Consider the following 16,244-nt stretch of genomic DNA (forward strand, 5'->3'; position numbering starts at 1 on the left):
ATGTATACTTAAAAACAAATATTGTAACAGAAGTTTTCCCATCGTGCACCAGAAGTGTGGATAGATTTTTTTTTGTTGACATTTTTGTTTTCTTGGGAATCTGTCTAAGGCAGTGATGCAATCATCTGAAAGTTTAATGGGCATTTCAGTAATCAAACACCAATCATTACTGAAAAGTTCTTTAAAAATAATTAGCATGAATCTCAAGTTTTGCACATAAATGCTGAAGAATTATTAATGAAAGGAAACAAAATCTCAGACTCAGAAACAGCTTTCGGCATTGTTGGGGAAGGCCGACATTGCAGGCAGAGTTCTGCTTGAAGTGCTTATGAAGCACACAGACAGTTTTGGTGCCACTTACATTGGCTTTTTGGGGTTGGCGGCACTGGAGGTACTGTAAGGGTGGAAAATGGCCTGCGGTAAATTTTATCCTACTGTTGGCAAGAGTTGGCTGGCAAGGACGATGCCGAGGAGACCGACGCTGAGAGGGAGACAGGTTTAATATGGCATAGTGGAATCAACTCTTCAATCGAGTCAATCGAGAAGCCAGTGAGCCTATCCTAAAGAGGGATCCCCAGTCAGGCCACCCAAACCTATTTTAAACTTTCTATTACCCACACTGCAGATTAGCCTCCCTTCCCCCAAGGTATGCTTGACACATAGTACGCACTATGTTACTCAATGTGAAGAATTCAGCCCCCCAGTAATCCTCCCATGTTCTGGGTTATCTATAGTCTATGACTCATAGGCTATTATGGGGACCAGTGGAACCCCACAAGGTCATAGGTCGGCTGGCCTCAAACTTTTGCAGTTAGCCTTTGCATTGTTCCCATTTCATAAACTGTGCTAAGTGCGACGATGGAGCTTGTACGCTGCTAGCTAAATCCCTGCACCCTCTTGACCCGCAGGTACAACTCAAGAGCGATGAGGGCAAGACGTTTGCAATGAAGATCCTGAAGAAGAGGCACATTGTGGACACGAGGCAGCAGGAGCACATACGCTCCGAAAAGCAGATCATGCAGGAAGCTCACTCTGACTTTATCGTTAGGTACACATAATTCCTCATTTGCTTGGGGTTCAACTCCAAAATGAACTACCTTGGCAGTCCAATACCATGGGCACCTTCATTCGGAGTGAACCACCGGGTTGCATGCTCAATTCTGTAAAGGTTGCATGCTCAATTGGGCAACTGCAGGTCCCAGATCGGAGGTTAATTCCTTGGGCCTCTTCCCACAGGGGTTGACGCTGCAACCATGACTATTGCACATAACTAAGCAGTCATGCTTACATAAGGGACTATATCTCATGCTGTAAGCTTTGGTTTTATCTACAGTTCTTTGTAGCTCGAATAAAGCAGAGCCCATGTGAACAAGGAAGACTTCAGGCAAGAAGGGAATTTAGAAATTAAAATATCTACCAGCAAAAACTCATGCTTGGAACATGCGGCCTGCACCTCCGGCTTTCCTTTCTTATCTTTTGTATCCCACCGGCACAGTATTCTTTACAATTTCTCTGCTTTCCACCTCTAGACTCTACCGAACATTCAAGGATAGCAAGTACCTGTATATGTTAATGGAAGCCTGCCTTGGCGGAGAGTTGTGGACCATTCTTAGGGACAGGTATGGCGAACAGTTATCCTGGCAAATCAAAAGCATTTGAAATGTTGTTTCGAAACTGTATCATGCTGTATAAGGTTTCGGTGAGGGGTGGTTATTGTTGACGACCTTAAAACAAGGCGCGTCACGCATAGGGATGAGCACGCTAATTGTTTGTGAGGTGCTAAGGCATTTGTGCATTGGCTTCCTGGGATCAAAGGCAACATTTAGACATAATCCCTAAGTATTTTCACTGGGCAGACAAGCCTTGACAAGACGGGTGTCTTTTTCTTGTTATTGCTTCAACTATATTTGTGGTGAATCGAGACACTCATTGGTCTGGCGTCTTCATTATCGCAGAGGTTCATTTGAAGACGCGACGACCCGCTTTTACACGGCATGCGTCGTCGAAGCTTTCGCCTACCTGCATTCCAAAGGAATCATCTACCGAGACCTCAAGCCAGAGAACCTGATACTGGACCACAGAGGTTATGCCAAGCTGGTGAGTAGGCACCTATCCCAAGAAGAGAGAACACAATGTTCTGATCTTTAATTGCAAAGTCGGGAAGGGGACAAAGAATGGCAAAGAGCAGGGTTACGGTCTACTTTGTCTTTTCAGGTGGATTTTGGCTTCGCCAAAAAGATTGGGTTTGGAAAGAAAACGTGGACTTTTTGTGGAACGCCGGAGTATGTAGCTCCGGAGATCATCCTGAATAAAGGCCATGACATTTCTGCTGATTACTGGTCTCTTGGGATCCTCATGTATGAGCTGCTGACTGGCAGGCAAGTGCAAGCATATGTCCATGAACAGATATCAGGCGTAGGTTAGAAACTCTGTCAGAATCCCACTCAGTAAGCTGACACCTTGTGCCTTAAGAATGTAATGTATATGATGTGACAAGAGTCAACAAGGGGCCGGGATGTGTCCTTGTGATCCTGGCATCTCTTACCAAGAAAGATAGGTTTACACCTGTTTGGAAAGAGGTCCCTGCTGTCATAGAGCAAGAAGCTGCTGTCTAGTCTCTCGAAGGCGCTTGGCAGTAAACGTGGGCTGTCCTCCACTGCCCCTCTCGAAACGTTCACAGTCATCGCTGTCTTAGATATGCGCAATCGCTGCACGAACGTGATTTCGTGCTCAGCGGCCCTGTCGACATATCCCCAAAAATTCATGTTTGTCCTCTCTGTTATTCTTTTATTCAGCCCTCCATTCTCAGGCCCTGATCCTATGAAAACCTACAACATAATCCTACGGGGTATCGACATGATTGAATTTCCAAAGAAGATTACAAAAAACGCCGCCAACCTAATAAAAAAGCTATGCAGGCGAGTCTTAATGAATATCTGCATGCACTGATGTACATGTGCAGCTAGTGTGATTTAGGCAATTCTCGTCTAATAAACATGCATCTCATTTTCAGGGACAATCCTTCAGAGAGACTTGGAAACTTGAAAAATGGAGTCAAAGATATTCAGAAGCACAAGTGAGTGGCATCAGAGTTAAGAATTCAACGCTGACTCTGACTCTGCTCTGTTTACCCAGCACCTGCCATCAAAATAAAGTGGCGGGCAGTTTCATTAATACCCTCGTCTGTTGCATGAATCCTAGGTGGTTTGAAGGCTTTAACTGGGAAGGGCTGCGGAAAGGAACACTCACACCACCTATCATTCCCAGTGTAAGTACAGGTTTCACTTTCCGAACTGTAATGTTCTTAAAAAAAAAAAAAAACATTCAAAATGAACATCCTCAAAACAGATTACAGAGCTTTAGCTGTGGAAACAGTATCTAAGGCATGTAAGATTGTCCGGTTTCATAAGAGAACAAGCCTGGTTGGTTGAGGTCATGACATGTAGCATTTTTTTTTTTTGTTGTTGTTGCTTGGAGTAAACACGATAAAGCTAATTTCGAAACCGATTGTTCTGTCGCCCAGGTCACGTCACCGACTGACACGAGCAACTTCGACAGTTTCCCAGAGGACAATGATGACCCACCTCCAGATGACAACTCAGGCTGGGACACAGATTTTTAGCCCCACCCCCACGTCCCGGATTCCTGAAATCGGCTTCTTTGACGCCCTGGGGCGCCTTCTTCAGGAAGTTTTAAAAAAAGAAAAAAAAATCTAATTAAATAATACAAAAATTAAACATGCAGCAAAGCAAAGAAATAGCGAGACGAGGAAAGACGAAGGGGAGAGTCAAAGCTCTGGGTCACCGATAATGCCTTTGCCGATGCTGCTGGGTCACAGGCGTGGCATAGGGGCTAACGTCTGGGTAACGGTATGGCTCCTGCAGAACGTAACGCTGCATAGAGCACCACGCCGCTAACGTCGATCCTCGAGCTGAGCCTTAAAAATAATCATTTAAAAGGTTTCCTTTTCCTACCACAGATCTCCCTCTCCCAGAACCTTTGTCTTAGATGGAACAGCCACGTATTGTGAGGCAGAACCACATCTTTGGATTTCTGGGATTCCCCCCCCCCCCCCAGCTGTTGGCTGTTCGCTGTCGCCGTGGTTACGTTCAGCTAACCTTTTTCGTGTATGAGAGAGAGGACACCACCCTCCTGCTCTCTGGGGTCTACAGGACCATGGCGATGTAACTTATTAGAGTCACTTTTTGAAGTGCTCACTCTCTTTCTGAATGTTAAAGTCAATCGAAATCATATGGTAGCAGATACAGTATGTATATGTATATATTGCATATATATTCCAAAACACACACACACACATTCACACACAGACAAATATGTATCAGTATTAACACAATTTAACTTAGAAGCACAACTGTTCCCTTTTTAAATATCTTCTAAAAAAAAAAAAAAAAAAGAAAAACCTGCAGCGTACATCTGCCTTCACCCACAAGTTTTCATGACCCTTATATTTTGCTAGCACTGAGTTGCACTCCTATGCTCTTAATTTGCAGTAAATAATTTCCACTTAGACATGCTTCAGGAGTCATTACATGCTATTGTGCTTTCTAAACACAAAAAATCCACAAAAAGCAGACAGTAGCAGTAGTCTCTGATGCCCGTTACTGGTTTGGTAAATTATAGATCAGCCGAAACTGTCTGAAAAAAAGCTTAAACAATTCAGAGGTATACTACTTTTCCACCACCAGGGGGCAGACTGTCACAGACTCTCATGATACATAAGAATTTAGACGATGTAAGCGGAATGATAAAAGCTGATTAAAGGACGGATAGTATCACAGATTTCTGGTTCTGCAATTTGCATTTCAACAGTCTCTGTGCGCAGGCATCTCAGGAGAGGAGGACGACATGCCGCCACGCTTCACGTTCCGATTCTCGTAAACACAATTTGCTGGATAGAGAAATCTTATTTATTCTTTAGGACCAGAGGTAAATATTTGTGTAAATAAATATTTAGTGCTAATATTTTGTGATACATGTACAACTTTGAATTGTTAGAGTATATCAGCGTTTACTCTTTTTGACTTTTTACACAAAACATGCCGTCTTACAACTCAGATCTAACCAGACTTGAACAAACTCAAAATGTTGGTCAGCAACTCAATGACTGTATGCTCCCCGCACCAGGCTGTCTGGGCGACCCATCACATGGCTCTTTGGCATAATAGCAAGTGCCTTATATCAATGGCATCCAAAAACGACAAACATTTCTGTTAATGCTGCATGATGAAGCCAAACGTCTTGACTTCTTGTCCCTGCTGCTTTTTTTATGGTTCTGCTATTTATACGCCTTTTTTTCTTAAAATAAAAAAACGTAACTTTCAAAACAACGCAACGTGACGAACGCCTCATTTCCCGCAGCCTGGCCGCGAGGTCCGGTCCGCCGCGTCTGCGAAAGCGCGTCTGCGAAAGCGCGTCTGCGGCTTGTTTGCGCAGATTAACTTAAGAACAGGGGACTCTTCATACTTTCGCATTAGCTGCGCTCTCACTTTTGCTGGGTGGTCTTTTTTCCCCGGTGATCCCACACATGCAGCGAACAGAAGGCCTCATTGAAATGATTTCCTCTCCGACTCGAGCGAAACTTGAAGTGAGCATCAGCATGGGTGGTAAAATATCTGTAGAAACCGAAAGACAGGGAGAAAACCCTGGCTCTTTCAGTGGGACAGTGGAATCACATCTTCATGCCCATGTGACCTTCAACCAGAATGTACCAATGAAGGCATTCCCGCCATGTGACTTCAGCACACACGTAACATAGACTTAACATAGACTTAACAGAGACTTAATTCCGGTAAATGTAAGATTCAATGTAGTCTTTTGCAGCTGTCAGTTTACCATGTCGCTGAAATAGAAAAGTATTTTACAGTACTGATTTGTACCCAGATGTCCTTTTGTCTAGTTAGCAAACCTCATTTCTTGCTCTCACGTCAGAGGTGGCCAATCTTGGCCCTGTGGGACTGCAGTGTGTGCAGGTACATTTATACAATTCATAACACTGAATGCTAAGTCCATGTTTGTCCAATTAGAGCATAAATTAGAAGCTCAACAGGTAGGAATCCAGTCCTCCAGGACCAGTTTGTGACACTCAGAGTAATGAGCTGTTCTTGTGGTCCAATTTGCTTCAGATGAGCTTTTGTCAGTGTTGAATCTTTTTGTATTGTAAATGTGCTGCAAATCTGCCCCATAAAATTTGTAATGTTCACAAGGCAACAATAAATGTGAACGACTTTGGATAGTCAGATCTCGCATCTCTCTGGAATGAATATGGTCATCATATTGATAGTCCAGACAGCATGTCAAAAATACAAGATTTGTCTTGGGGAAGACCAGCATAGCCAATCACTATGTCCAGGTTGGACACCTGACTGCCCATCCCCCAATTTAGTGCTTTTGTGGCATAGATTAGTCCATGGCTTCGACTCCCCTTCTACAGACCAGCTCCCTTGTGCAATCTTTGGCAGACAGGAACAGCATCTGTAAGTGAAGGCTGTTTGCTGCAGCTGTCAGTCTTATTACACCACAGCAGGTCAACAGGGGCTTCAGGGGAGAGTGAAATTTAAAGATTCAGAAGGAGACATCTTTAAATCAGAAGTGGTACAGCACACATAATCTCTCTCTCTCACACACACACACACACACACAGACCCGTACTTATACCTTTGTGAGACCATCCATTCATTTTAAAGGGGAAAATCCTAGTCCCAACAATGACAATCTTAACCCCCACCCAGCCCAAACCTTAACCATAAGTAACCAAACAAAATAGAAGTCTTTTGATATTTTTAGTTTTTTTAATTGCAGTCACAGATTTTTATTAAACTCAGTTTCTCCTTGTGTGGACTGAAAAAAATGGTCCCCACAACATCAAAATAACAGGTTTTTATCACATTGTGGGGACATATGGTCCCCACTATGTAATGTGTACCTGGACCACACACACACACACACACACACACACACACAACCATGCACTACAAGGTCAGGCAGTGACTGACAGTTTGTATTTTTTTGTTGGGGGTGGAGGGGTCAAACCTTCCAGGTGTAATTCAGGCAGGAGTGGAATATGATCCATTTAAGGCATGAATAACACCTAAGCCATTTTGGCAGGATGCTGGGGGCAGTTCATTTCCCGATGTGATCCCTTCAAGCATGACGCGGTTTCACTGATTTAATTATACTAACGTTTTAATAAAAGGAATTATTCATTTATTAAGAAGCATAAGGCTCCACGACAGCATTTAGAAGATGGATGTATGGATGGATGGATCAAATATACCATCCACATTTACGTGACATATATGTTATGAGGACGTGAACAGTACAGACCGCTAGATGGAGCAGGGCGCACACCTGTCTAATAATCGTCTTTTCTACTTCGGAGGGGAAAAAAAGCTAGTTAAAAACCACGGTTTTTCGGTCAGACGCCAATGGGTGTGTATTTATTTTTCACTTTAATGACGTGGCTAACTAGCAGCGTCTATTGTAGCATAAAGATTAAGAGGCGACCGGGCAATTTAAAACAGGATTACCTGGCATTCAACCAAATCATTTTGCCGAGTACAATGTCCGCTAAAAGCCGCTAAAAGCCGAGCAAACGAACTGTTTGTGAAGATGCCATGCCTGCCGAAGTCTGATTAAGACATGGGGCTTCAGTTCTGTTTGATGTGTCTTCATCAAAGGCTCCTTTACACGGAGCTTCATTTTACACCACTCTAGGCACTGGATGTACAATTAAAACAAAGCCGAAAGACCAAAGAATCGGGCTGAATGCCGCGAATTCACGTTTAATGAAGTGTATTGAACGTTTGTCTTGTAGTTGCCTATTATAAGTAACCTCTGTAAACAGCATCAAAGCTTTTCTATTTAGGAGGTTATTCCAAGTATTTGGCAGGCATGTGCTTAGAAACTGTTAAATCGTTAGCGTATTACGTGACTACAAAGATCCAACCCCAGGATACACCAAATGAATACTTTTTGAACATCCGAAGAATTCTTTCGCATCCCCTATTCAATGGACTTCTTGTTACTTTATGTGAAACTGTAATTTTGTGCGATTGGTAAAATGGGTCATCTCCATCACCTTTTCAATGGGCCTACCGCACTTTGACAATATTTATTCTTCGGTATAAAAAAGGGTCACCATGCTTTGTTAAGATAATAGTTTCTCAATTAAGGGATGCCTAATATACACCGAAGACCATGATCCTTAACTTTCAATTCAGTAACAGTCACAAATTAATTTATCACCCACCTAAGGGGAACCCGAAAAAACAACTTTTAAGCCCCATATCTTCTGGATATTGATAAAAAGTTAAGTCACTGACCGGAAAGCATTAGATTCCTACAAAAGACAGCCAAATAAACCTTTAATTTTGTGATAAGGCTATAATCTGCCAGATCCTCTGTAAGTTATTTAAGGATGCGGAAAATAAATATCTTACACAACTTACACATACACAAAGGACTTAAACTTGGGAACTTTTTAGGGCATTAGTGACTTAAATAGTTTTGCTACGTGGGCCTACGTTGTTGACAATCATACTATAGACATAAAGTGTATGTTTACATACACACCAATTGTCGAATGTTGTTAAGATATCAAATAATATTATGATTAGCCTACCTTTAGGCAACACATTTACAATGCAACGTTCCAAAAAAAAATAATAATGGCAAACTTTCAGTTGAGAAACCGGCTTGTTAAAAACGTGTCTAATTGTGTTAACAGCGCGCAGCTGAAGTTCAGAGAGACCGATGTCAGTTCCTTATTGCTGACTGCTAATCAAGCCGTATTTGTTTTAAAGCACTTAGCCTGAATGATAATTAATTCGGTAAACTTTTCACTCCCAGCGATTTGCATACGGGCCTTTGATCTGCACCGCTTGTTTAATCAAGTGCATTTCAAAGTTCTCCCGTTACAATTACGTATCAAATGCTGCTAATGGACCGAAAATAACTTGAATAACCATCCATTACAAAAAAGCTGAGTGAATCGTCTGGATCGTCAACTATTGTTAATTTGACAAGACATTGCAATTTTTAAGGAAATTTGAAGCTTTGACACATGTCATAATATATTAAAGTTTGCTTAAGCTGTTTAATGAAAAACACGAAGTATATTCTTGTTAAAAAAACTCACAAATGAAAACGAGGATTCGGAACTTGTGGTAAATTCAACTTTTTTTTTTAATTACAAAGACAACGCCGTTGTTGACTGTAAACGCAAAAAACACATGTCCTGAGCTTTTCCAAGTTCCAAGAACGCCTAGAATAGGTTTAGTGATATCCCTTAAATCCCATATAAAGTATGAGCAACGGCTCCATTAGATGGAAATGTTTCGGTACGTGTTTGATGTCATCTGACGGACTCATTGATAATTATACACAAACATTGTGAAACCTTAGGACCAGATCTCCCTTCCAATAGCAAGCGTAACTGCTGTGGGAAGAAGCGTCATGAACTCGGGCTCTTTGAAATTTCATCCACCCCTTTGTTACACACAGCTAGGGGCGGGAATGCAAACAACTCCACATGTATAAATCGAGCATCACGATAGCGGAGTCTTCAGAGGAGACAGGAAACTTCACTTCATCCTTAGAAACCTGCGAGCTTCACATTTTAAAAAGGGGGACTATACGGCGCCCAGCGCGAAAGTTGCCCGAGCGGAGTTTGTGCCTTTGCGTTACTTGTATCTCTCATCGCGCTGCATAGCTATGCTGCTGGTTTTAGTGCATCCGTTTCTGGCCGTTTTTTGTACCCTGTATGTGTACTTTGGGGGCACCCATGCCGGGTCTGCCCTGCACAATTCCAATGCCATCAAGAATCTTCCCGGAGGAGCAGCGAATCCAGGGCACCCGGTCAGCGCAAGTCCCGACATTTTGCCTTTTGACAGCGGCAACCAGAACACAGCAATTGACCCAGTGCAGGTAAGTGGACGAATAACTAGCAACTAGCCAAGTTGCTGCAGACTGTGCGGTATCTTCCCGGCGTTATCGTACAGTCGTCTTGTAAATGACACGCGCGCACACATCCCAAGTTCATTTCATTAAAAAGCAATGGGGAAATCTTCCCACGTGCAATGCAGACACTCAAATCAAGCGTGCGCCTCGACAAATTTATTGTTAAGTGCAATCATCTTAAAGTGTTACCTTGTCGAACACAGCCTCTAAGTTGCTCGACTGACGAGGAATGCGGCGACGAGGAGTTCTGCTACGGATCCCGAGGCGCCTGTCTGCCGTGCAGGAAGCGCAGGAAGCGATGCATCCGGGACGCCGTTTGCTGTCCTGGCAACCACTGCAGCAACGGTGAGGGCATCAGCCAGGGCAATTACGGCCAGACAAGAATTTCTAATCATGGCCTTAAACTGAAGTTTTTATACTTCTGTTGAATTAATTACATTATTTTATTGCAGGACTGTGTTTGCCGATTGATCCTGCTACGACTCAGCAAGTTAGAGTCGATGCGACAGCAGCGGTGACTCTGGGGCAGGAGAACTCCACGATTCAACCTCATTCCAAACGACCTTTGCCAAGTCGATCGCAGTCCCTCAAAGGTATGCACGCGCTGAAGCAATTAAATGGTCGATGCATGTTAATGCATCTTCTGCAACCTTAAGTGGTCTAATTTTTTTTTTCTCCTTTCTCCTGCGGTTTAATCTTGCAGGTCAGGAAGGCGAGAACTGCTTGAGGTCTACGGACTGCTCAGAAGGGCTGTGCTGTGCACGTCACTTTTGGTCCAAGATCTGCAAGCCGGTCCTGAAGGAAGGGCAGGTGTGCACCAAGCACAGAAGGAAAGGCACCCACGGCCTGGAGATCTTCCAGCGCTGTGACTGTGGAGTCGGGCTTTCGTGCCGGACGCAGAAGGGCAACCACAGCAACAAGGCCGCTCGAAGTCTTCACACCTGCCAGCGGCACTGAACTGCGGTCTGAGGCTAATCTTCAAGGATGTTGTCTGGCCCCCTGGAGAGCAAAGGGACTAATTTTTGTTCTCAAGAACATTTTTTTTTTCCAAGTGTGGAAGACGGCGTTCTCGGTGGATACTGTTTTCTTGTTGTTGGGGTTTTTTCAGTGTTGTTCTTCAAAATAGCAGAGTAGGTTTGTTTCTCTTTTATGGAACTTGAGACTCACAATGATTGCAGTAAATTACTGTATTGTAAATACTGTACTGAAGTGGCACTTAACTCTAGTGATTTCTGTCAACAACCATTTGGAGGAGGTGCTGCCTGATATCATACTATTTTTAAATTTATAAACGGTGATCTATATTTAGAATCTGATATAAATGCCTATATTTTTATTTGAAATAAAGAGAATGTAAAGATATTTAAAGTGTTATTAAATCAAGATATACAAAAAAAAAACAGTCTCTTGTGTTTTGTCTGATAAAGATTTTCCTGTGAAACCTAAAATGACAGGCTTTCAAATTTGTGGAACATTTTCTTTTCAGACAGGCAGGTGAACGAATCTTCCCCCCCAAGGGAGGGTCTTACTCTTTGACTGAAACTGTCTTTACTGGCATTAGAATTACTTCGAAATCTGCACAGATTTCATCAGCAAGTAATGGGACACATTAGCGCAGATTTGTACGCCCCCTACTGGGGGTGGTGTGGATAGCGGCGCTTTGCTTCATCTTGTCGCCATAACAGCCCCTTCACATTCACGCGACCCCGTCAGAGAGCTAACCGGCGCATCAGCCACTTTCTGCAGTCGTGCCATATGGCTGTTTTATTGTGCTGTGTGTTTGAGTTGGTCTCTCAGGTGAGAGGCCTTTTCACCACATAGACTTTGGCAACTTCAGCCGTTTTACCCCTGGAGATGCCATCTGGCCGAACATGTGGACAAGTTCTCCTCCTGTTTTTCTCTTTTCCCAGTGAACATATGATCCAAGCTGGGACACTGAGACTCTCGCAGATTTTTCACAAGCCTGTGATGCATGGCGTTGCTTGGATAATTAATTGGTTGCTAGACTTCTTTTTTTTTTTGTTTATCTTCTGTTTCTGCGGGTCGTGACCGTATAGACGTGTATTTTCAAGGATGTTCAGGGAACAGCTTGGCTGAAAATACACAACTAACGCTAGGAATGGAATTGAAGAGAAATTCAATGATGGAAAGTGTCCTTTCTCCTGGAACCACGTAACCTTCTTCAGGAATGCATTGCCGAAGACCCACTACTGTGTTTTAAGTAATTAGAAACCCCAGAGCTGAAGTCCTTACTCCGCCTAGCTGTCAGCCGGGACAAAGCACAGGGCCAGTCATTTCAAAGCACAGGATATACAGTCGCTGATTGTCCTCTTCCCATAAATGTGCTTCAGCCAGTCTCACAGACACCCCTCACCACCACCCCCCCCACCCCCCCATCAACAACAGCAAGACCCAAAACATCTGTGGCAGGAATCCCAAACGGCACAATGGTGCAAGCGAATCCCAACGCCACCTGTGTTAGACATACAGTAAATGGTGTCGTTTTTTAGGGTTAGGAGGAAATTAAACGAGCATCTTTAAGGTAGCCATCTGATCCGCCATGGCTCATTCACAAACACTGGTCTTTAAGTGTGGATTTATTTTTTTGCCATGACCCGAATATAAAGCAGAGCAATTCACAACCATGGGCAGATCGATAAAAAACTTCACAAAGCAAAGGAAGTCCTCCTTCATCCAATCTATCACTTGATACCAACTATGTTCAGTTTTCACGAGAATAACAGAAAGCTGAGAAATCAATAAGCTGAACATTTTGCATAGATGCCGATAACATAACTGAATGTTTGTGAAGTGCATTGACTGTCTGTCCATCCATCCATCCATCTTTTAACTGCTTATCCTGCTTTGAGTTAACTGGGGGGTGGGGAGCGCCTGGACACTATCAACTAATACTTAGCAGGACTGCCAATCGCTTAAGAACAGTTATCCAGATTTGGGAAAAAAGTACCTAAAACAAGGATAAAGGAGCAATACATTAATAACAAGAAATTACAGTTAAAAAAAGTTTTATGTCTACTGACATGCAATGGATTAGCATGTGGGTTAGGGCTGTGCAGACTGGGGTTCGGTGAATGAAACGTCAAAGGTGCGAGGCCTTGTCCTGCAGCCCCGCAGAGTCACGCAGGTCTCGCCGCTGCCGACAGCCGCAGCCATAAGTGCCCCCTTACATCAGACAGCTTCTTTCCTTCAGAGACGCCTCATCTTCCTCGTGGCGCAGAGGACAGAGAGGGAACATTCATTTTCAGTGACCCTCTCATCCGCTTATCAGGGTCATTCTGATCCAGGATGCATCCCGGGGTGAACCGGGAGGACTAGGGCCATTACAGACACACACCCCCCCCTCAGCCTCGCACCTGAAGTGGAGAACTGAGCTAGTGTCAGGCCTGTAGGAGGAAAGCCCAGCGAACACTGGGAGGACACATGAAACTGGGCAGATATTTGAAACTCGTAGGCCAGCGGGAGTGAGCCCGCAACACCAAGGGCCTCGGCCAAACCGCCCGAGCGAGAGCGAGCTGCCAACGTCAGTATTTAGGCTTTCAACACGCAGAACCCATTGCTGGGATCTCGCCGGCCCTCTGACACGACGCGTTTGGAGCACGCCATAAATATTAATCAAAACACAGAAAACGTTTTCTCTCTTAACCTGGTCCGTTTCACTTCAAAACACAGAAGGCGAGATCATTTCCTGCGATGAAAGGAGCTGCTGTCTGCTCTTAAGGTGACGGTACGCATCTATGGACTTGTTTACTTAAAACCGTAGCGTCTATTTTGCCGCTCTGTCCTCCCCTTTAATGATGGAGGCCTCGTAAGAAGACAGCCTTTTTAATGGTGACATGCGATCTGTAATCACACACCTAGGCAAAAAAAAAAAATGTTATAATATGACACTGTAATAGAGAACATAAAAGCCTGCAGATTTTTATCAAACACAAAGAGGCACTAATAAGCTGGTATCATCTGCTAGCCGATAGCCCTTCTTTTTATCTGAACCTTTGGTCTTCCTGGCTAACTTCTAATTGGACCCTGTATCTCTTAAAGAGGGTAAAAATACACAGATGTCTCAGGCTGTAATTACTTTATTCTGCTGAACTAAAAGCAGGTGCAAGATATAAAGGATTCCATACTGCCTTTTTTGGCCATCTCATGCACGCGTTAAACGCAGACAGGATGGCTTGGAACTGTATATCCCATTTCCGGCACTTCATTAACTGTCATATAGGAAAATAAGGACACAGCACGGGACGACTCTTTAATTTAGGCAGGTGGATAATTACCAGTAGGTAGCACTAAGATTGCTGCCTGCTACTCGTATATGGCAGCGTGTGTCTGATCTTCGAATCAAAGGACCAGGAATGAAATGACTCGCCAAGAAAAGAGGAAACGCAAAGGATAGCTAATTACATCCCTTATTCTATCAGCCTGCTTGCTATTTATTTATCCGAATATTAAACGAACGTCACGTTTCGAAACAATTGCGAGAACTGCCGTTGTTTAATCGTGGCAAGTATTAGGCCCTAAGCCTTTGATTGCAATTTTACATATTTGACCGGCGATCTTCTGCACACAAGCACAGCAGCCCCTTCCAGCTCATGCGTAAGATTGTCACAAGCATCATTGTTAATAGCCGCAGCAACACATAGATACGAACAATTCATATATAAGTCAAACCATCTGTCGGCATTTGTTGCCTAAGCAGTCGGCTGCAGACGCGCGTGTCAGGATAGGAGACAGATAGAGGTAGATCCAGCCCTACAAGCAGCTGTAACGTCCAGATCACGAGGAAGGGAATGAGCGGAGAGGTCAGGGGAGGCGAAGCTGCCTTCACGTCGCGTACTGCGTCACCCAGCGCCACCGCCGGAACTTTTACAGGCCGCCCGACGACTGACTGCCGTGCCCTGAAAATTACAGACAGGAAGGATCCGGCTTTAATGATGTCAGGCGTCACAGACTGCAGCCCCGAGAGCGGCAGCGTGGCTGAGAGCAGCAGACGTGTCTGAGGAGCCGCCGTGCAAACAGGCAGCCACAGCTCGCCACCCTCATTGTCTCTGTTTACTCAAGAGACCCCGTCTTCCAAGAGCCCAGGCGACTTCAAGCCACGGATAAAAAAAAAAAAAAGTAACAGGCACGCTCCCGGGAAGACGGGGCACGTTCAAGGAAAAACATATACAGTGTTGCGTTTCTGTGCAACTTTCGCGCTCGCAGTGCGTTATGTGCTGTTATTCCTCGTAATGAAAGTGCCAAGAGATCGAACGTTTAAAAAGCCCAACGCAAACACAGGCCCGGTTTCGGAGCCAGACCGTATAAATACCCTCCACTGAAAGTTGGGGCCCCACAAAGTTGAAGTAAATATGTACTAAATTATAGAGAGACGACTTAGCGCTTTAGAGCCGGTTCCCAGCCTGGATGGGGGGGGGGGGGGGGGGGGGGCGGTGACCTGCGCTCGCATCGCTGGAGGTGAAGGACGAATCAACACGCGGGCCAACGCATGCCACGCTTAACGCCACATTGACTGCGGACCAAGTCATCCAATCAAATGTCTTGTGCTCGATCCCTCTTATTGGTCCCCATAGTGCGACTGTGGCCTCTCTGCCAAGCAGTCAGTCAGAATACCACAGATATGCTATGAACTTGTCAGCTGACAACATCAAGCCAGTCACAATAACACTGACAGTCAGTCTAACACATGGTTCTGATTTCGCTGTTCCGCTCATGTATACATCAAAATATATTTCAATAATACTACTAATAATAATCATAATAATAATAATAATGATGATATAAACTCAATGGATACTTGTCATTGATAGTATATATATTTTATATACTATGTAGTAAAGGGGGTAACAATAATAATTAAAAAAATACAATCATATAAAACATAAATCCAATGGGTATAATTAAAGTAAAACTGAAAAATGTAGCTGCTTAAGTTTAAGAGAGCCTTGTGTTAAATATAAGGAATATTATTGTTAAAAACTGAACTAAATCCAAAGGAGTCTGGTTATGATTTGGTGTTTATATTAAAAAGGAAAAGCTCTGTCTTTTGTGGGCATTTATTTAATTCCCCTCTGAGATTGTAAAACGCCTGAGGGTGAATCTGCAGGTGTGACCGGGCCACGCTGAGGAAATGACTGAAATAAGCGGACTGGACGGCGTTAGCATTCCCAGGAAAGATGGGAAACCACAGGGACAAAAAGCGGAACGCGTGATGAGATGCAGGGATGGCGGCCCCCTACAGAGCCTCA

The 16,244-nt window shown here is 44.0% G+C and overlaps 2 protein-coding genes across 5 annotated transcripts in view; both read left to right on the forward strand.

The window, feature by feature from the left end:
* Nucleotides 1-6,257, forward strand: part of prkg1b (protein kinase cGMP-dependent 1b) — a 105,856-nt gene extending 99,599 nt beyond the window's left edge. For all 4 annotated transcript variants that reach the window (XM_048987484.1, XM_048987483.1, XM_048987485.1 and 1 more), the window contains 8 exons: nt 909-1,048; nt 1,530-1,619; nt 1,956-2,097; nt 2,215-2,378; nt 2,796-2,918; nt 3,014-3,076; nt 3,202-3,268; nt 3,524-6,257. In XM_048987484.1, coding sequence (XP_048843441.1) covers nt 909-1,048; nt 1,530-1,619; nt 1,956-2,097; nt 2,215-2,378; nt 2,796-2,918; nt 3,014-3,076; nt 3,202-3,268; nt 3,524-3,622 — 888 coding nt within the window. In that variant the 3' untranslated portion in view covers nt 3,623-6,257. The remainder of the gene's footprint in view (nt 1-908; nt 1,049-1,529; nt 1,620-1,955; nt 2,098-2,214; nt 2,379-2,795; nt 2,919-3,013; nt 3,077-3,201; nt 3,269-3,523) is intronic.
* A 2,704-nt stretch (nt 6,258-8,961) lies between these two features.
* dkk1b (dickkopf WNT signaling pathway inhibitor 1b) lies at nt 8,962-11,362 on the forward strand. The gene is made up of 4 exons (XM_048987515.1): nt 8,962-9,945; nt 10,182-10,323; nt 10,431-10,571; nt 10,682-11,362. The coding sequence occupies exons 1-4, from the start codon at nt 9,733-9,735 to the stop codon at nt 10,933-10,935; spliced, it is 750 nt and encodes a 249-aa protein (XP_048843472.1). The 5' UTR covers nt 8,962-9,732; the 3' UTR covers nt 10,936-11,362.
* Nucleotides 11,363-16,244: the final 4,882 nt, after the last annotated feature.

The sequence above is a fragment of the Brienomyrus brachyistius genome, chromosome 20 (genome assembly GCF_023856365.1).
Source record: "Brienomyrus brachyistius isolate T26 chromosome 20, BBRACH_0.4, whole genome shotgun sequence".
Classification (NCBI taxonomy): Eukaryota; Metazoa; Chordata; class Actinopteri; order Osteoglossiformes; family Mormyridae; genus Brienomyrus; species Brienomyrus brachyistius.